This window comes from Salvelinus sp. IW2-2015, unplaced genomic scaffold (genome assembly GCF_002910315.2).
Source record: "Salvelinus sp. IW2-2015 unplaced genomic scaffold, ASM291031v2 Un_scaffold560, whole genome shotgun sequence".
NCBI lineage: Eukaryota > Metazoa > Chordata > Actinopteri > Salmoniformes > Salmonidae > Salvelinus > Salvelinus sp. IW2-2015.
Window position 1 is genome coordinate 94,185 of NW_019942573.1, and position 21,071 is coordinate 115,255.

Sequence of the window (21,071 nt, forward strand, 5' to 3'; positions counted from 1 at the left end):
TCTTGTAGTGACGCACTAATCTTAGCACTAAGAATGCATATGCCACGACCATACAGCACCCGTACACCCTGACTTTCCCAGTACACAGTCGGACATGCGAAGAAAGAGGTACTTAGCATAATACCCAAGTAGCGTCACTTAGTGACGCACTCCTCACAAAGCACTGTAAGACACCTGAGCGTCAGCATGGTGGAACACCACAAGAGCGGCATGTACCCATAGATAATCTCAGCGTGTCAAATACACAAGCCCTAACCCTGGAACGACTCCATAGCTGAACAGCAAAGAGGACAGTTACCAGTTCAGATTGTAATACATAGTCGACAACGCCACATCTTGCCTAACACTGCGCAGATACGCACTGAGTGCAACTCTATAACGAGAACCGAGTCTAGTGTAGATACAGATTACCTGGCGAATATCCAATACACTAACCATGTTCTCCACCTACCTAACCCACAGTGATCGCCCGTCCTAGGCCTCCATAAGTAGACAGTGCCTGCTAGACCGCATTTACTCTTGATAACTGATCTAATAATCACAGACCACAATTGGAACCTCTAACTCACGCGCGGTCCGTTCCAGCCTCTAGTGACTCCTCTAAGTATGCGAGAACAGAAGAGGATCTTACTAGACCTGCTAGCGCTCAAACTACGCGAGCGCGCAACGTTCTTGCCTGTAAACAGCCCCAACCCTACCCGTATATTAGTCTCGCACCTCAAGAAACCTAGGAAATATGTAACCACAAAATACCCATGTATATTTAAGAGTTTAATATCTACAAAGCGCGCTAACCACACACGTTCATGACATATAGGAACCGTGTAACGATGTGAAAAAATGAGTGTGAGCTCATACCATCCACAACCCTAATCACCTCTTCGTCGGGAATATGCCTATGCTTTAAACAAGTATAAACTGACATCTCTCTTCTCTTTGGACATCACAAGGCTGCTTCCTACTGTTCTACCCAGGAGCACGAGTACAGGACATAACAAGGCTGCTTCCTACTGTTCTACCCAGGAGCACGAGTTCTACCACAGATGCCGGGACACTGTCGTAGTCCATGTGGGGTTAAACCACATCAGGAGGGCTAGCTAGGAACATCTGAAAATGGATTTTAAAGAACTGATTTTAGCATTAAGACTCTAAAAAACGGGCAATAATTTCAGGTCCAGTACCATCGTTGGGCCGCGGGTGTGAAAGATTCAGCAGACTGCTGGCATTACACATCTGGCTAAAAGACTGTAGCTCTGCTGGAGTCACTTTTATAGATAACTTTGACACCTTCTGGAAACAGAAGATACTCTACAGGAATGACAGAGTCCATCCAATTCATCTTGGCTCCTGTACTCTGTCCACGCATTTCAAGGCTGCGTTGAAACAATGACTGGTAAATGATCCAGGACCAGCTCAGTTAATCTCTACCATTGTGACTATGAGTCATCATAATGCTGCATCAAATGTACATGATCTTAAGGGCAATGGTAAACACAATGTAAGTAACTTAATTTATGTACCCCATAACTGCACCGAATACATCTGTTGATCCTACAGCTATTGTAAGCAGTAATCATGAGCCTATAAACCAGAGTTACACTGTTAGCACTGAGGTGGTGTGCCCTAGTAGGAAGACCACTTTATGCAGCTCACCCTGCATTAGCAACCTATCTCTGTCTACTTCTGATAKGCTTCCCAGTAAAGCATTAAAAACAATCAAGCAACCCAGAAAAGTGCTAGAAATGATCCATATTAACATATGTAGCCTAAGAAACCAGGTCCAATAACCTGCTTGTAACAGATGACATTCATATTCTGATCTCTGAAACTCATTTAGATAATACCTTTGATGATACAGTGGTAGAAATACATGGTTATAACATCTACRGAAAAGACAGAAATGCCAACGGGGCGGTGTTGCTGTCTATATTCAGAACCASATTCCTGTAAAGATTAGAGAGGATCTCATGTTAAATACTGTTGAAGTAATATGGCTACAGGTTCATCTGCCTCACCTAAAGCCCATTCTGGTGGGAAGCTGCTATAGACCACCAAGTGCTAACAGTCAGTATCTGGATAACATGTGTGAAAKGCTTGGTAATGTACGTGATATCAAGAGAAGTATATTGTCTGGGTGATTTAAATATTGACTGGCTTGCATCAAGCTGCCCAATCAAGAAACAGCTTCAAACTGTAACCAGTGCCTGCAACCTGTCAACCTACCAGGGTATTTACAAACAGCACAGGAATGAAATCATCAACATGTATTGATCACATCTTTACTAATGCTGCAGAAATCTGTAGTGATCACAATATAGTAGCCATATCTAGGAAAACCAAAGTTCCAAAGGCTGGGCCTAATATAGTGTATAAGAGGTCAGGCCGGGCCTAATATAGTGTATAAGAGGTTTTGTAGTGATACAATAAGTTTTGTAGTGATTCATATGTTGATGATGTAAAGTATATTTGCTGGTCTGTGGTGTGTAATGAGGAGCAAACCAGACGCTGTTGGTCTGTGGTGTGTAATGAGGAGCAACCAGACGCTGTTGGTCTGTGGTGTGTAATGAGGAGCAACCAGACACTGTTGGTCTGTGGTGTGTAATGAGGAGCAAATCCAGACACTGTTGGTCTGTGGTGTGTAATGAGGAGCAAACCAGACACTGTTGGTCTGTGGTGTGTAATGAGGAGCAAACCAGACACTGCACTTGACACATTTATGACATTTCATATTCCAGTTACGAATAAGCACACACCCATTTAAGAAAATGACTAAACTTAAATCCCCCTGGATTGATGAGGAATTGAAAACTAGTTGATAGAGATGAGGCAAAGGAGATGGCAAATAGGCCTGGCTGTACGACTGAGGCAAAGGAGATGGCAAATAGGCCTGGCTGTACGACTGAGGAAAAAGGTATGGCAATCAAGTCTGGCAGCCCAACTGATTGGCAAGCGTACTGCAAATTGAGAAATCATGTGACTGAACTAAAGATAAATTATTTAAAGAATGATAGTAAAAAGCTTTGTGGCACCTTTTGGAAAAAAGTGTACTCGGCTCCTTCATTCATCTATCAGATGGCTCATTGAATCAGATGGCTCATAGAATCAGATGGCTCATTGAATCAGATGGCTCATTGAATCAGATGGCTCATTGAATCAGATGGCTCATTGAATCAGATGGATCATTGAATCAGATGGATCATTGAATCAGATGGCTCAAACCCACTGATATTGTGAACTACTTGAATGATTTTTTTCATTGGCAAAATAAGCAAACTTAGGGATGACATGCCAGCAACAAACACTGACACTACACATCCAAGTATATCGGACCAAATTATGAAAGACAAGCATTGTACTTTCGAATTCCATAAAGTCAGTGTGGAAGAGGAGAAAGAAGTATTGTTTATCAGCAATGACAAGCCACCGGGGTCTGACATCTTGGATGGAGAATGACTGAGGATAATAGCAGACAATATTGCCACTCCTATTTGCCACATCTTCCATTTAAGCCTACTAGAGAGCGTGTGCCCTCAGGCCTGGAGGGAAGAAAAAGTCTGTCCACTACCCAAGAATAGTAAAGCCCCCTCTACTGGCTCAAATAGCCCACCAATCAGCCTGTTACCAACCCTTAGTAAACTTCTGGAAGAAATGTGTTTGACCCGATACAACGCTATTTCACAGTAAACAAATTGACAACTGACTTTCAGTACGCTTATAGGGAAGGACATTCAACAGGCACAGCACTTACACAAATGACTGATGATTAGCTGAGAGAAATTAATGATAAAATGATTCTGGGGCCTGTCTTGTTAGACTTCAGTGCTGTGCAGCTTTTGAAAGCACTGAGCTGTCTGATGCAAACAGTGCAGCTTTTGGCATTATCGATCATAATCTGCTGCTGGAAAAACGTATATGTTATGGCTTAACACCCCCTGCTATAATGTGGATAAAGAGTTACCTGTCTAACAGAACACAGAGGGTGTTCTTTAATGGAAGCCTCTCCAACAAAGTCCAGGTAGAATCAGGAATTCCCCAGGGCAGCTGTTTAGGCCCCTTGCTGTTTTCAATCTTTACTAACAACATTCCACAGGCTCTTGGTAAGGCCAGTGTGTCTATGTATGCGGATGACTCAACACTATACACGTCAGCTACTACAGCGACTGAAATGACTGCAACACTTAACAAAGAGCTGCAGTTAGTTTCAGAATGGGTGGCAAGGAATAATTTGCACATGCTGATGGCTCATTTGCACAGATTTTTCTACTGTATTATTGATTGTATGTTTGTTTATTCCATGTGTAACTCTGTGTTGTTTGTGTCGAACTGCTTTGCTTTATCTTGGCCAGGTCGCAGTTGTAAATCAGAACTTGTTCTCAACTGGCCGACCTGGTTAAATGAAGGTGAAATAAATACAAAATAAGTAACCCTAAGTATTTCTAAAACTAAAAGCTTTGTATTTGGAACAAAACACTCACTAAACACTAAACCTCAACTAAATCTTGTAATAAATAATGTGGAAATTGAGCAAGTTGAGATGACTAAACTGCTTGGAGTAACCCTGGATTGTAAACTGTCATGGTCAAAACAAATTGATGCAGTAGTAGCTAAGATGCGGAGAAGTCTGTCTATAATAAAGTGATGCTCTGCCTTCTTAACAGCATTATCAACAAGGCAGGTCCTACAGGCCCTAGTTTCTACCTTCTTAACAGCACTATCAACAAGGCTGGTCCTACAGGCCCTAGTTTCTACCTTCTTAACAGCACTATCAACAAGGCAGGTCCTACAGGCCCTAGTTTTATCACACTTGGACTACTGTTCAGTCATGTGGTCAGGTGCCACAAAGAGGCAGGCCCAGGTCTCAACAGGCAGGCCCAGGCCTCAACAGGCAGGCCCAGGTCTCAACAGGCAGGCCCAGGCCTCAACAGAAAGGCCCAGCTTCCGGCGCCGAAAAGAGATGGCCGCCTCGCTTCGCGTTCCTTGGAAAATATGCAGTATTTTGTTTTTTTATGTGTTATTTCTTACATCGGTACCCCAGGTAATCTTAGGTTTCATTACATACAGTCGGGAGGAACTACTGAATATACGATTAACGTCAACTCATCATCGTTCCTACCAGGAATATGACTTTCCCGAAACGNCCTTCTTAACAGCACTATCAACAAGGCAGGTCCTACAGGCCCTAGTTTCTACCTTCTTAACAGCACTATCAACAAGGCAGGTCCTACAGGCCCTAGTTTCTACCTTCTTAACAACACTATCAACAAGGCAGGTCCTACAGGCCCTCGTTTTGTCACACCTGGACTACTGTTCAGTCATGTGGTCAGGTGCCACAAAAAAGGACTTTACAACTGGTTCAGAACAGGGCTGCACGGCTGGCACTTGGATGTACACAGAGAGCTAATATTAATAATATGCATTTCAGTCTCTCATGGCTCAAAGTGGAGGAGAGATTGACTTCATCACTACTTGTTATTTATGAGAGGTATTGACATGTTGAAAGCATTGAGCTGTCTGTTTAAACTACTGGCCCACAGCTCAGACACCCATGTATACCCCACAAGACACGCCACCAGAGGTCTCTTCACAATCCCCAAGTCCAGAACAGACTATGGGAGGTGCACAGTACTACATAGAACCATGACTACATGGAACTCTATTCCACATCAGGTAACTGATGAAAACAGTAGAATCAGATTTATAAAACAGATTAAATGGAACAGCAGGGACTGTGAAGCAACACAAACACAGGCACAGACACATGCGTGTGCGCACACGATAACATACGCACAGACACATGGATTTAGTACTGTAGATATGTGGTGGAGTAGGGGCCTGAGGGCACACAGTGTGTTGTGAAATCTGTGAATGTATTGTAATGTTTTTAAAATTGTATAAACTGCCTTAATTTTGCTTGACTCCAGGAAGAGTAGCTGCTGCCAAATAGGGATCCATAATAAATATAAATTGATCATATCATTTCAGGTACATGAGGGTAGCCTTTCCATTGGACGTGTAGCTAGCTAAGTAAACATGTCATTTAGCTTGCGTCAGGCTTTTGGAAAGAGCTTGACATCGGCGAGTCGTCGTCCTGGTGAAGTTGTCAGACTGTCACCACCACTATAGATGGAYAGCAAATCAAACAATATTCCATCTGGTTTGTCCCCTGAAAGTTAGCTTGTTAACAGATCACGTCAATATGGCTAGTTATTAGCTAGCTAGCCAATTTGACGTGGTACAACAATCAATGTAGCCTATCATCAGCACTCGTAAAAACAATGTCTTCAGAATTCTGACATTAACAGCATTTAAACAGATTACTAGAATCTGGCTTAAACCGCTGGCATCACAAATAAGAAATGGGAAAGAAACAATCAATGTAAACGATATTATGGAATTGATAAATCAAGAATAATTAACCAAATTACTTTATTTGAGATACGACGGGGGAAAAGTACAAAAAAAATCTATGTATATGTTTAGGTTACAACAAACAAACAAATGGTTTAATATATATACAACCACTAACAAATGTATAACAAAAAGGTTTTCAAAAAGGGAATCATGTTAGCTAACTAGGTAGGCCTACGTTGGTTGGAGAAAAGGACTTCGACTCACCACTATGTTTAGCCAACTGGGAAACGTTTCTCCCGGTAGCTAGCAAGGTGAACATCAGCTAACAGTACATCGGCAAATACGCCCTTCTGCTGCTCGACAGGCAGAGCCCACAAAGGATGGGAAATTAACCTAATACTTCTCAGGTATAGTTCACTTTACAGTAGAGCACTCATATCCAATTAATGGTGGCTAATATTGAGGAATTATGAGGCTACCGTCACATGAAATTACAGGATCATTGATATTTACTGATCATGAACAGCATGCAGTTGCTTGCTGTATAACGGATAGAGCTACAATGTGCACAGTTTTGCTAGAAATCATGTGGAATGTGTAGTTCTGACTCAATAGGTGAATATTACAGCCAAATAGTTCAATATTCCGGGTAGATATTGGCTAACTGTTTTGACTCCTCACATACGCTGCTGTTACTGTAATCTATCCTGTTATCATAGTCCCTTTATTCTAACCTATATATACATATCGACCTCATACCTCTGCACATTGACTCAGTCCTGGTACCTCTGCACATTGACTCAGTCCTGGTACCTCTGCACATTGACTCAGTACTGGTACCTCTGCACATTGACGCAGTCCTGGTACAGCATCCTGCTACATTGTAGCAAGTACTGGTTACCTTCTGACAATTGACACAGTCCTGGTACCTCTGCACATTGACTCAGTACTGTACCCTCTGCACATTGGACACAGTCCTGGTACCCTACACAGTTGCAGGCACACGTCCCGCCTGGTACCTCCTGACACATTGACTCAGTCCGCTGGTACCGTTCTCTTGCACATTGGACGCAGTTAACTGGTACCTCTGCCATTGACACAGTCCTGGTACCCTACACATTGACTCAGTCCTGGTACCCCTGCACATTGACTCAGTACTGTACCTCTGCACATTGACACAGTCCTGGTACCCCTACCCATTGACTCAGTCCTGGTACCTCTGCACATTGACGCAGTGCTGGTACCTGCTGCACATTGACACAGGTCGGTACCCCTGACACATTGACTCAGTCCTGGTACCCTCCTACACATTGACTTCAGTCCTGGTACCTCTGCACATGTGACTCGCGTAGTGGGACCCCTGCACATTGACTCAGTACTGGTACCTCACTGCACATTGACTCAGTCCTGTGTACTCCTGCGGACATTGACTCAGTAACTGGTACCCCTGCACGAATTGAACTCAGTAGTGGTACCCCCTGCACATTGACTCAGTACTGGTACGCTGCAATTGACTCATTCTGGTACCCCTGCACATTGACTCAGTAGCTGGTACCTCTGCACATTGACTCAGTACTGGTACCCCCTCTGGTGTATTATAGCCGTGTTATTACCCAGGTACCCTCCTGTGTGTGTGTATGCTGTGTTATTACCCAGTACCCTTGTTTCTCTCTGCATTTATGGGAAGGGCCTGTAAGTAAGCATTTCACCTGTTGTTGGAGGAGCCATGTGACATACAATTTTCGTTTGATTTTAAACACCTATACAACAACCATAATACAACCTCTAAGTGGTCGACAGTCCGGTTCTAACCATTTAGTACCATTCTAAACCCTTCTCACTCGCTTTCTGTCTTAGATTACCCATACTGCCTTGCGGGAAGGAGCTGAGGGGCGTGGTCAAAGCTTTGATTGGGTCCAGCGGCTATGAACGGAGAGTCTACAGGACTTCTATGACCACTGTGTTTACACCATGCTGAGAGAACTGGACAAACAGACAGGTGAGAGAAATGGACAAACAGACAGGTGAGAGGAACTGGACAAAACAGACAGGTAGAGAACTGGGCAAACAGACAGGTGAGAGATCTGGGGCAGAGAACAGACAGGTGAAGAGAACTGGCAAACAGAGCAGGTTGAAGAACTGGGCAAACAGACAGGTGAGAGAACTGGGCAAACAGACAGGTGAGAGAACTGGGCAAACAGACAGGTGAGAGAATGGGCAAACAGACAGTTGAGAGACTGGCAAATGAGGAAACAGACAGGTGAGAGAACTGGGGCAAACAGACAGGTGAGAGAACTGGACAAACAGACAGGTGAGAGAACTGGGCAACAGACAGGTGAGAGAACTATGGCAAACAGACAGGTGAGAGAACTGGGCAAACAGACAGGTGAGAGAACTGTGAGGCAGGTGCACCACACACGGAAACGCAAAATGGGGATCCTGCATACTTGCATTAAGTTTATTGCTAGACCCTTTTTGCTACGAGCACCACTTTGTGTAGCTATATTTAGTTGTAGTGTTGCGTACTGGGTAGGGTATTACAGTCAATTTAAAGCTGACTCTCCTGTCTCTCTGTAGGAGAGCCTCTCCATGGTTACCGGGTGTGTATCCAGGCCATCCTACAAGACAAGCCCAGAATGGCAACACAGAACCTGCCTGACGTGAGTGTCCGTCCATCCAGTGCCCTGTGTCTGATGTTAAGGAAATATTACATTTTGTGTGCTCTGATATAAGGAAATATTACATTTTGTGTGCTCTGATATTAAGAAATATTAACTTTGTGTGCTCTGATATTAAGGAAATATTACATTTTGTGTGCTCTGATTTAGTTTCATACTGACCAAATTGCTCACTCCCCCGCTCAATTCAGATTGCTTTATTGGCATGAAATACAATTAGTAGATATTACCATAGTGGTACAGCATTTCAGTAAATCCATTTTAATGAAATCCAGGTCATTTCAGTGGTAGTAATATTAGTACACATAATCATGTATAGAGGTACAACACTACTACTACTGCTTGTATTGGGAACCATGGATAAGGTACAACAACTACTACTGCTGTATTGGGGAACCATGGATACGAGGTACAACACTACTACTGCTGTATTGGGTTACCATGGATACAGGTACAAACACTACTACTGCTGTTGTATTGGGTTACCATGGATACAGGTACAACACTACTACTGCTGTTGTATTGGGTTACCATGGATCAGGTACAACACTACTACTGCTGTTGTATTGGGTTACCATGGATACAGGTACAACACTACTACTGCTGTTATTGGGAACCATGGATACAGGTACAACACTACTACTACTGCTGTATTGGGTTACCATGGATACAGGTACAACACTACTACGCTGTATTGGGTTACCATGGATACAGGTACAACACTACTACTGCTGTTGTATTGGGTTACCATGGATACAGGTACAACACTACTACTGTTGTATTGGTTACCAGGATACAGGTACAAACACTACTATGCTGTTGTATTGGGTTACCATGGAATCTTCAGTCAATATATTTATTAAATACGATTAATTAAAGGATGGCTAAACGTACATGGATGATGGTTACACTAAATTATATACAATGTCTCTTTCCCCCCTCTCTCCCTCTCGCTCCTCTCCCCCTCTTCGCCCTCTCTCTCCCCTCTCCCCTCTCGCCTCCTCTCCTCCCTCTCGCTCTCTCTCCCCCTCTCGCTCTCTCTCCCCTCTCGCTCTCTCTCCCCTCTCCGCTCTCTCTCCCGCTCTCGCTCCTCTCTCGCTCTCTCCCTCTCTGCTCTCCCTCTCTCCCCCTCTCGCTCTCTCCCCTCTCGCTCTCTCCCCCTCTCGCTCTCTCGCCGCTCTCGCTCTTTCCCCTTCTCTAGTAGTCTGGAGTTGTTGCGGTCAGTTCAGAACCGTCCGGTCAAGTGTCTGACAATCATGTGGTCTCTGGGACAAGCTGGCTACTACGACCTCAGCCAGGGGCTACGAGGTAACACGCACACTGCACATGTACACACCCAGGCCAGGATTCAATCTAAGGTGTCTCATATCAAATGTTATTTGTCACATGCAGCAAATACAATCGGTGGAGATCTTACTTACAAGATGATAATAATGGTGCCGGAGGGGGTGGCTGCCGTTTTACCAACTGTGCTATTTTGCTTGTTTTTTTTCACGTTATTTTTAACTCATTTTGTACATAATGTTGCTGCTACTGTCTCTTATGACAGAAAAGAGCTTCTGGATTACTCACGTCAAACTGGACTTGAGATTTTTTCTTTAATGAGTCTGACACGAAGGATATACTGCTTTGTCAAGAGAAGGCCCAAATCAGCGTAAAGGGGGAGGAGGGTGCGGTGCCTTGTAAGAATTAGCCGACGAGTAGGTAAACCACCACTACCCTCTGTATTGTTGGAAAACAAATGGGATGATCTACGATTTAAGACTTCCCTACCAACGGGACATTAAACTGTAATATGCTTCTACACCTGCATTGCTTGCTGTTTGGGGTTTTACGCTCGGTTTTTTGTACAGCACTTCGAGATATTGGCTGATGTACGAAGGGCTATATAAAAAAAACTGGAATTGATTGATTAATATATGTTTCACCGAGACGTGGCTGAACGACGACACGGATAATCTAGAGCTGGCTGGCTTCTCCGTGTGTCGGCAGGACAGAGCAGCTACGTCTGGTAAGACGAGGGGCGGGGTGTATCCATTTGTCAATAACTGCTGGTGCGCGATGTCTAATATTAAAGAWGTCTCTAGGTATTACTCGCCTGAGGTAGAGTACCGTATGATAAGCRGTAGACCATACTATCTACCAAGAGTTCTCATCTATATTATTCATAGCTGTCTATTTACKACCACAAACCGATGCTGGCACTAAGACCGCWCTCAACCAGCTGTATAAGGACATAAGCAAACAAGAAAATGCTCTTCCAGAAGCCAGACTTTCATGCAGGCAAACTTAAATCCGTTTTACCTCATTTCTACCAACATGTCACATGTGCAACCAGAGGAGAACAATTCTAGACCACCTTTACTCCACAAACAGAGACGCATAGAAAGTACGCCTTCCATTTGGCGAATCTGACGGTAATTCTATCCTCCTGATTACAAGCCAATCATCCAATGGCGTTGAGTATACCACCTCAGTCACCGGTTTCATCAATAAGTGTATCGATGACGTTGTCCCCACAGTGACAGTACGTACATTTCCCAAACAGAAGCCATGGATTACAGACAACATCTGCACCGAGCAAAAGGCTAGAGCTGTCGCTTTCACGGAGCGGGACACTAATCTGAACGCTTATAAGAAATCCCGCTATGCCCTCCGATGAACCATCAAACAGGCAAAGCGGCTCTGACGCTCGTCAGATGTGGCAGGGCTTGAAAAATATTACGGACTACAAAGGGAAACCCAGCCGTGAGCTGCCCAGTGATGCGAGCCTACCAGATGAGCTCAATGTCTTCGAGGCAAGCAACACTGAAGCATGCATGAGAGCACCAGCTGTTCCGGACGACTGTGATCACGCTCTCCATAGCTGGTGTGAGCAAGACCATTTTTAAACAGGTCAACATTCACAAAGCCGCAGGGCCCTACGGATTACCAGGATGTGTACTCAAAGCATGCGAGGACCAACTGGCAAGTGTCTACACTGACATTCTCAACCTGTCCCTGACCGAGTGTAATATCTACACGTTTCAAACAGACCACTATAGTCCCTGTGACCAAGAAAGTGAAGGTAACCTGCCTAAATGACTACAGACCCATAGCGCTCACATTGGTAGCAATGAATTGCTTTGAAAGGCTGGTCATGGCTCACATCAACACCATCATGCCGGAAACCCAAGACCCACTCAAATTTGCATACCACCCCAACAGATCCACAGATGACGCAATGTCAATCGCATTTCACACTGCCCTTTCCCACCTGGACAAAAGGAACACCTATGTGAGAATGCTATTCATTTGACACCCCCCCCCCACAATTTTTGGGGCCTTCCTCTGAAACCGCCTAGTATATTGGGCCTGGATGTCAGGAAGTTTGGCCCCAGTGATGTACTGGGTTGTACGCACTACCCACTGCAGGTAGCCTAGTGGTTAGAGCGTTGGGCCAGTAACCGTGAAAGGTTGCTGGATCAAATCCCAGAGCTGACCAGATTAAAATCTGTCATTCTGAGCAAGACAGTTAACTCACTGTTCCCCGGGTGCCGGCAACTCTGATTCAGAGGGGATGGGTTAAATGCGGAAGACACATAGCCCTCAACTTAATTCAGTTGTACAACTGACTAGGTATCCCTCCCGTTCCCCTTACCCTTACTTTCAGATGCCGAAGAGTTGCCATACCTGGCAGTGATGGGGATCCCGAGTGGCGCTGCGGTCTAAGGCACTGCAACTCATTGCTAGATGCGTCACTACAGACCCTGGTTCGATTCTAGGGTGTATCACAACCGGCTGTGATTGGGAGTCCCATAGAGCGGCGCACAATTGGCCCAGCGTCGTTAGGGTTTGGCTGGGGTAGGCAGTCATTGTAAATAAGAATTTGTTCTTAACTGACTTGCCTAGTTAAATACAATAAATGATGCAACTGGGCAGGATGCTCTCGATGGTGCAGCTGTATAACTGAGTATCTGGGGACCCATGCCAAATCTTTTCAGTCTCCTGGGGGGGAAAAGGTGTTGTTGTGCCCTCTTCACAGCTGTCTTGGTGTGTTTGGACTATGATAGTTTGTTGGTGATGTGGACACCAAGGAACTTAACTCTCGACCCGCTCCACTACAGCCCCGTCAATGAGAATGGGGGCCTGTTAGGCCATCCTTTTCCTTTAGTCCACAATCATATAGTCCCTCCTTTGTCTTGCTCACATTGAGGGAGAGGTTGTTGTCCTGGCACCACACGGTCAGGTCTCTGACCTCCTCCCTATAGGCTGTCAAAACGTAGTCAGTGATCAGGCCACTGTTGTGTCGTCAGCAAACTTAATGATGGTGTTGGAGTCGTGCCTGGCCGTGCAGTCATGAGTGAACAGGGAGTACATGAGGGACTGAGCACGCACCCCTGAGGGGCCCCCGTGTTGAGCGTGGCAGATGTGTTTTTGCCTACCCTTACCACCTGGGGGCAGCCCATCAGGAAGTCCAGGATCCAGTTGCAGAGGGAGGTGTTTAGTCCCAGAGTCCTTAGCTTAGAGGGCACTATGGTGTTTGAGCTGTAGTCAACAGCATTCAATCTTCTCACCCTAAGGATTAACTGTGTGTGTTGCAGTATGGCTGGGTATCATGCTGCCAGTCCTGGGGGTGAAGGCCCTGTCCTCCTACGCCATCGCATACTTGGAGAGACTACTGCTGTAAGTACCTGACCTCTAACCCCTACCCTACCTGGGGAGGCTGCTGCTGTAAGTACCTGACCTCTAACCCCTACCCTACCTGGAGAGACTACTGCTGTAAGTACCTGACCTCTAACCCCTACCCTACCAGGAGAGACTGCTGCTGTAGTATAGACAAGGGCCCAATCCCCAATGGACCCCTAGACCCTACACCCGTGTGGAGATCTGAGAGGATTTGATTGGTATAGGCAATAATGGTTAAACTTCCATCTACCTAGCCTATCAGAGGGCAGAGTGGAGCTATTACCATATTGATAATCTGAGCTCAACAAATGTTTAGGGGTCATAGGGTTAACCTCTCTGGGATCGCGGGACGCTTGCGTCCCAACAGCCTGTTAAAATGTAGAGCGCCAGATTCAAAAAAAAAAATCTATAAAATCAAACTTTATTAAATTACACATATAAGATACCAAATTAAAGCTACACTCGTTGTGAATCCAGCCAACATGTCAGATTTCAAAAAGGCTTTTCGGCGAAAGCATAAGATGCTATTATCCGATGATAGCACAATGTCAACAAAGAGAGTGTAGCATATTTCAACCATGCCGGCGCTACTCAAAACGCAGAAATAAAATATAAAACATGCATTACCTTTGACGAGATTCTTTTGTTGGCACTCCAATATGTCCCATAAACATCACAAATGGTCCTTTTAGTTCGATTAATTCCGTCCATATATATCCAAATTGTCCATTTTATTTGGCGCCGTTGTACCAGGAAAAACAGCCTTCAATTTGCGCAAAATCACGACAAAAATTTGTAAACGTTAATAATCGATCAAATTGAAGACTGGTCAATCTGTTTTCAATACAGGATATCAACAAACTCACGGTACTTTTCAAGTCTTGCTCAACTCTCAAACATAAACACACTACGTCACTCCACTTCCGGGTCAATATCTTTCTCTGTTAAGGGGTCGATTTGGGACATTTGGTGTGGCTGGGTTGAACTTCAATATTACACTGTACTTTGTTTTTGTAAAATGTCGTTTGTGTGTGTTCTCCAGGCTCCACGTTAACCTGACTAAAGGTTTTGGGGTCATGGGACCTAAAGACTTCTTCCCTCTGCTGGACTTCGCCTACATGCCGAAGAATGCCCTGTCACCAAGGTAACGCACACAAGACGCCTGACTGTCTTAATGCCCTGTCACCCAGGTAACACACACACAGCCTGACTGTCTGAAAGTGGGAGTGCAAAAACGATGGATTTTTAAAACCATTTCCTTAATTCTACACTGTTCTTTAACAGGGGGAGTCCATATTTATGAACAGAACACAACTCTCTTTGTGCTCCTGGAGTAGCTGTTCCACATTTTCTGCAACCCGATTGGCTGTGCTATTAATACAGAGACTTCTGCTCACGTGTGGGACTTTTTAACTGAGGCAGCAGCTATGTACTGTGTCTAACGTCATGTTGTGCGTGAAAGACGGCCCACGTGTTGCAGCTACTGCATTCCATGCTGTAAGCACGATCTGTCTCTTTAGGATTGGAGTTCGGATACAGCCAGCTATTTGCATATTGTGCACAAAAGACATGATCGACATGTTCCTACAAACGTTGTCTGTTGTAACTAGATTGCACACTAAGCATGACACGAAGGCAGACAAGGGATTTCATGTACTTCTTAGATACTGAGTTACATGCAGCTATTTAGGGCAGCATATCAAACACAAGACTGACAAGCAGTCAAAATAGCAATGAAATGTTATTTTTTTTCAGCAACTCTCACTACGATTTGGCAGCATAACTATGTAGATTATCATCACCAATAGGAGACAGTAACTATGTAGATTATCACACCAATAGGAGACAGTCTAAAGCAGTAACTATGTAGATTTATCATCACCAATAGGGGAGACAGTAACTATGTAATTATCACCACCAATAGGAGACAGTCTAAAGCAGTAACTATGTAGATTATCATCACCAATAGGGAGGACAGTCTAAAGCAGTAACTATGTAGATTATCATCACCAATAGGAGACAGTAACTATGTAGATTTATCATCACCAATAGGAGACAGTCTAAAAGCATAACTATGGTAGTTATCATCACCAATAGGAACAGTTAAGCAGTAACTATGTAGATTATCATCACCAATAGAGACAGTAAACTATGTAGATTATCATCACCAATAGGGAGACGTCTAAAGCAGTAACTATGTAGATTATCATCACCACTACCGTAGTGAGACAGGTCTAGGCTCCGTCGCCGTTGGTTCCGGAGAGGGCTAGGCTCCCGTCGCCGTTGGTTCCGGAGAGGGCTAGGCTCCGTCGCCGTGGTTCCGGAGAGGCTAGGCTCCGTCTCCGTGGTTCCGGAGAGGCTAGGCTCCGTCGCCGTGGTTCAGGAGAGGGCTAGCTCCGTCGCCGTGGTTCCGGAGAGGGCTGGCTCCGTCGCCTGTGGTTCGGGAGAGGGCTAGGCTCCGTCGCCGTGGTTCCGAGAGGGCTATATCACGTGCACAGACGTAGATCCGGGGTTCAAACCCTCTAACCGGACGACACTTTCCAAATGTGTGCACCCTATGGACGGCCGGGGATGGAACCGGGTCTGTAGTATGTAGTGTCTTAGACGCTTGTACAGCCTGGATGGACCAGGGTCTGTAGTGATCAGTGTCTTAGCCGCTGTGATACAGCCTGGGATGGAACCGGTCGTAGTGATGCAGTGTCTGACCGCTGTGGTACGAGCCTGGGATGAACCGGGTCTGTAGTGATGCGTGTCTGTAGACCGCTGTGGTACAGGCCTGGGATGGAACCGGGTCTGTAGTGATGCAGTGCTTAGACCGCTGTTGGTACAGCCTGGATGAACCGGGTCTGTAGTGATGCAGTGTTTTAGACCGCTTGTGTAAAGCCTGGGATTGGAAGACCGGGGTCTGTAGTGATGCAGTGTCTTTAAGACCGCTGTGGTACAGGCCTGGGATTGGAAACCGGGTCTGGTAGTGTCTTAGACCGCTGTGGTACAGCCCTTGGGAATGGAACGGGGTCTGTAGTGATGTAAGTCTCTTTAGACCTCTGCTCCACTTTGGGAGGTCTCCAGTAGTGGTTGGGATCCGTCTGGCAGCCAGCAGTATTACAGGAAGAGGGCTAGAGTGCTACCATCAATCTCTTTTTGAACAACCACACCAGTAGATAGGCTGACCAAACATAATGAAGAAACAGAACAATCATGAAAGAATAACGGTGATCCTAGCAATGCTTCCTCCGGACATGACACTTGTGTAGCCACCGTTGTTTGAAGTGCTGTCACCATGAAAATGTTGAAAGGTAACTTGTCTCAGCAGGATAACATAGGGAAAAGAGATGGCTGATTTGGTCTACTTGCCCAGCAGAGCTGTTTTTTATCAACACCACAAGTGTCTGTTGTCATGACAAATTACCCAAAGGATCGATGATGATTTTCTTGTAAAAAAAGTAAACACATTTTTTTTGTTTGTGGTGAGCAGCTGCTAATAGTTTGGTCTTGTTACTCAGGCGCCTATGCTCACACCTGTTCTCCTCCGATAGCAACGCCATACAAAGTCAATCTACCTCGCTTCTTATTTCATCTGAAATAAAACCAATTTCAAGAATGTTTTATGATAGTGGGGCTCGGGAAAATAATAGTTTTATTCGTGCGTGTGACTGTTTCGGGTTGAGATTGTGTGACTGCTTGTGTTGGCCATGGGTGTGTGACTGTGTGTCTCGCTGCGTAGCCTCCAGAGCAGCATCGTGTCGTCTGTCCCTCGTCTGAAGGTGTTGGCTTTTGGGGCGAAGCCCGAAGATGACCCTCCACACCCTACCTGCCCTCCTTCCTGTCCCGGCCACGCCCCCACTGCCTGATGATATTAAGAGAGATAAGGTAATACACAAAGCATCCCCGGGAGTATTTCTGACCCCTTTAGCTTTATCCACAAAGTTACAGCCTCATTCTAAAATGGATAAAAAAAATAAATAAATCCCTCATCAATCTACAAACAATAACTCCATAATACAAAGCCAAAAACAGTTTTTATTCATTTTTGCAAATGTATTCAAAGTAAAAACATACCTTATTTATGTAAGTATCTCTTTGCTTTGAGGACTCACATTGAGCTCAGGTGCATCCTGTTCCTTGATCATCCTTAAGATGTTTCACAACTTGATTGGAGTCCATCTGTGGTAATTTCAAATTGATTGGACATGATTTGGAAAAGCACACACCTGTTTATATAAGGTCCGACAGTTGACAGTGCATGTTTAGAGCAAAAACCAACGACATTTTGGCGGCGGCAGGTAGACTAGTGGTTTGTGGTCAGTAACCGAAAGGTTGCTAGATCGAATCCCAGATTTGACAAGGTTTGCACATTGTGGCCTGCTGGAGGTCATTTTGCAGGGCTCTGGCAGTTTGCTCCTCCTTGCACACAAAGGCGGAGGTAGCGGTCCTGCTGCTGGGTTGTTGCCCTCCTACTGGCCTCCTCCACGTCTCTGATCGTACTGGCTGTCTTCCTCGGTAGCGCCTCCATGCTCTGACACTACGCTGACAGACACAGCAAACCTTCTTGCCACAGCTCGCATGTGCCCATCCTGATGAGCTGCACTACCTGAGCCACTTTGTGTGGGTTTGGACTCCGTCTCATGCTACCACTAGAGTTGAAAGCACCGCCAGCATTCAAAAGTGACCAAAACCATCAGCCAGGAAGCATAAGTGAAGTGAGAATGGTCTGTGGTCCCCACCTGCAGAACCACTCCCTTATTGGGGTGTCTTGCTAATTGCCTATAATTTCCACCTTTTGTCTATTTCCATTTGCACAACAGCATTGTGAAATTTTATTGTCAATCAGTGTTGCTCCTAAGTGGTCATTGATTTCACAGAGTGTGATTGACTTGGAAGTTACTATTTGTGTTTGTTTTAAGTTTCCCCTTATTTTTGAGCAGTGTACTTACACAACAGTTTTTTTTTCTCTGATTAAGGAATTAGAAAAGTGTCTTCAAACAAATAACATTCACCAAGTGTTTTAAAATAATAATTAAAAGTATTTGTTATGGTTAATGGATAGAGTATTGTCATGTCCAATACATTACCTCTCTCTCTAGTTGCTCAGCTCTATGACGGAGTGTCCTATCTGTGGACCATCAGAGTCTGGGGTCTGGAGGACAGCTCTACAACACAACACTTACCCACAGTCCAGGTACAACACACACACACACACCGCTCCGAGTCTTAGGGGTGTGGAGACAGCTGTGATATATAAACCCTGTCCAGGTGCATACATGTTTTAAGCAACCAATCTGAAGAGTGTGCTATATAACTCTGTTCTCTTGTCTCTCTCTGCCTCTAGTCTGCTGTTAAACCATCTACTGAAGTCCTGGAACACCTCTGCCACCCAAGGTACAATATATCCATGGTTACTTGCCCTGTCCCATCTCCAGTATGTGTACTGGCTCAGGAATTGGGCGGAGGAAATATTAAAAGTTAATTCTAGGGAAAAAACAATGTGCTACCCCATGTAGTCCCAAGTTTTAGTGCCTGCCCATCATACAATATCCCAGGTCCAACACATTAGTATAAGAACTTGCTGTTACCTAGATTGTAAAACTGTCATGGTCAAACATATAGATACTGTCCAGTGCTGCAGGAAAGACTAGTAAAGCTTGCAAAGGCTGGCCCAGACAGGCGGCACGTCTTGCTCTCATTGTAATCAGAGGGCTGAATAAAATACTATGCAGCCGTCTCTCTTGGCTCAGCAAGTAGTGTAACTCAGCTAATGGGATCCAATAAAATACCAAATACCTATCTCCCTCCCTTTCCCTCTCCCCCTTTCCTCTCTCCCTTCTCTTCCCCCTTCTCTCTCTCTCTCCCTCTCCTCTCTCCCTCTCTCCCCTTCCCCCTCTCCCTCTCCCCCCTTCTCCCCTCTCCCTCTCCCCCTCTCCGGAATGTTTACTCCACAAAGGCGACGTCAAAGTAGATGGTTTAACAGCCAGAGGACTACGTTGAGACAGGAGAGAGACAAGAGACAGAACTTTATTATGAGCATCACTTCTTTCATGTATGTGGCTTGCTTTAATACAATGTATGCTCCACCGTCGGTACAGCGAGTGTATTTTTATAATTACCAGCTGATACATAACCACACCCCAACATAGACTCCCGGAAATCTTTCCCGGAGCTGTGTGGATGTGTGTTGTGTTGATACCCTGTGCGAACTGATTGCTCCAATGAGTACTTTGTCATTGGACCGACTAGATTACCTCTAAGACTGTCTCCAGACCCTCGACTCTGATGCGTCCGGGAATAAGCCACTACCAGATCATAGAGCTGAGAGCCAATTCCTAGCTAGAGGTAGAGGTAATGGTATTGCCATGACCAAATCTTATTCCTATCTCATACCCATACATACCTTATGTAATTACTTAATTCTAACCACCTTTTGGGAGATGGGAATGATATAATTTGTTGAAGCCTACTTTGTAATAATTCTTATCATGTGCGATAGATACAAAACAAAAGTAAAAACCTTGTGTGTCTTCTGTTTGGTGTAAGCTCTGCTTATGTACGAGACCGTGGCCGGCCTGCAAAGAAATAAAGTGACAAACACTACTGTGACAGATACCATGCTCTTCCTTAACAATAAAAAACAATTACCCAAAGCACTCAGAATTTAAATAAGGACCTCTCATAGTGTTCTCCATGACATTAACAAGTTACCTGCTAGGATGAGGATCATTGCTAGGTTCTACCAAGCACTCTAAGTGGTGATATAGAGGAGAAGCTCAAGACCCACCTGAGGAGTGTGTGTGTGTGTGATTTGGTTCCAGGTGTAGTAGTGTTGTGTGATCGCCTGTTGCTGCTGTGTTGTGTGCCTCAGAATGGTGTCGATTGTGATGGCTGATGATGGTGTGTGTGTGTAGATGTATTGTTGTGATGTGGGCAGTGTTATGTAGCTAAGATGGATCAGCCTGTCCGTGTGCTGTGATGTGATGTTAAGGGTGTAGTGCGTACTCGGCAGCATCGTAGACGTGTCCCTGTAGCCACGGCCTAGGCAGTCCGACAACCCACAGACCGCACTTGCTCAACTTCACTATGCTTTCCTTGCTGAATGTGTTTTTATTGGTAATCCTTTTGTTTCGACACTCAGGGCTGGTATGGCTCCGGTTGCTTTTTCATCTCTTTTTACCTCCTCCTCCTAGTCCATTGGAGACTGGTAGTCTAGTAACTCCTTCAGCAACCGAAAGAAGAGTGGACTCCAAGGCTGACGCTTTGGGCAGCTTCGTTCCGAAGAAGATGGCACACAATGGCTCTATGAGTGTCCTTTGTGGCAAACGATAGGTGCCCCCTGTGTCTGTCAGCGTGTGTTTGCCGTGGTTGTGTTTCGACAACGTGTGT

The 21,071-nt window shown here is 45.0% G+C and overlaps 1 protein-coding gene across 1 annotated transcript in view; it reads left to right on the plus strand.

Moving 5' to 3' along the window:
- Positions 1 to 20,570, plus strand: part of tmem214 (transmembrane protein 214) — a 39,518-nt gene extending 18,948 nt beyond the window's left edge. Inside the window, 12 exon segments of the mRNA XM_070438183.1 lie at positions 8,209 to 8,223; positions 8,226 to 8,272; positions 8,275 to 8,350; positions 8,929 to 9,067; positions 10,231 to 10,337; positions 13,613 to 13,694; positions 14,740 to 14,841; positions 17,422 to 17,491; positions 17,493 to 17,567; positions 18,782 to 18,876; positions 19,027 to 19,076; positions 20,554 to 20,570. Of these exon segments, the coding sequence (XP_070294284.1) occupies positions 8,209 to 8,223; positions 8,226 to 8,272; positions 8,275 to 8,350; positions 8,929 to 9,067; positions 10,231 to 10,337; positions 13,613 to 13,694; positions 14,740 to 14,841; positions 17,422 to 17,491; positions 17,493 to 17,567; positions 18,782 to 18,876; positions 19,027 to 19,076; positions 20,554 to 20,570 (875 nt within the window).
- The last annotated feature ends 501 nt before the right edge of the window (positions 20,571 to 21,071 follow it).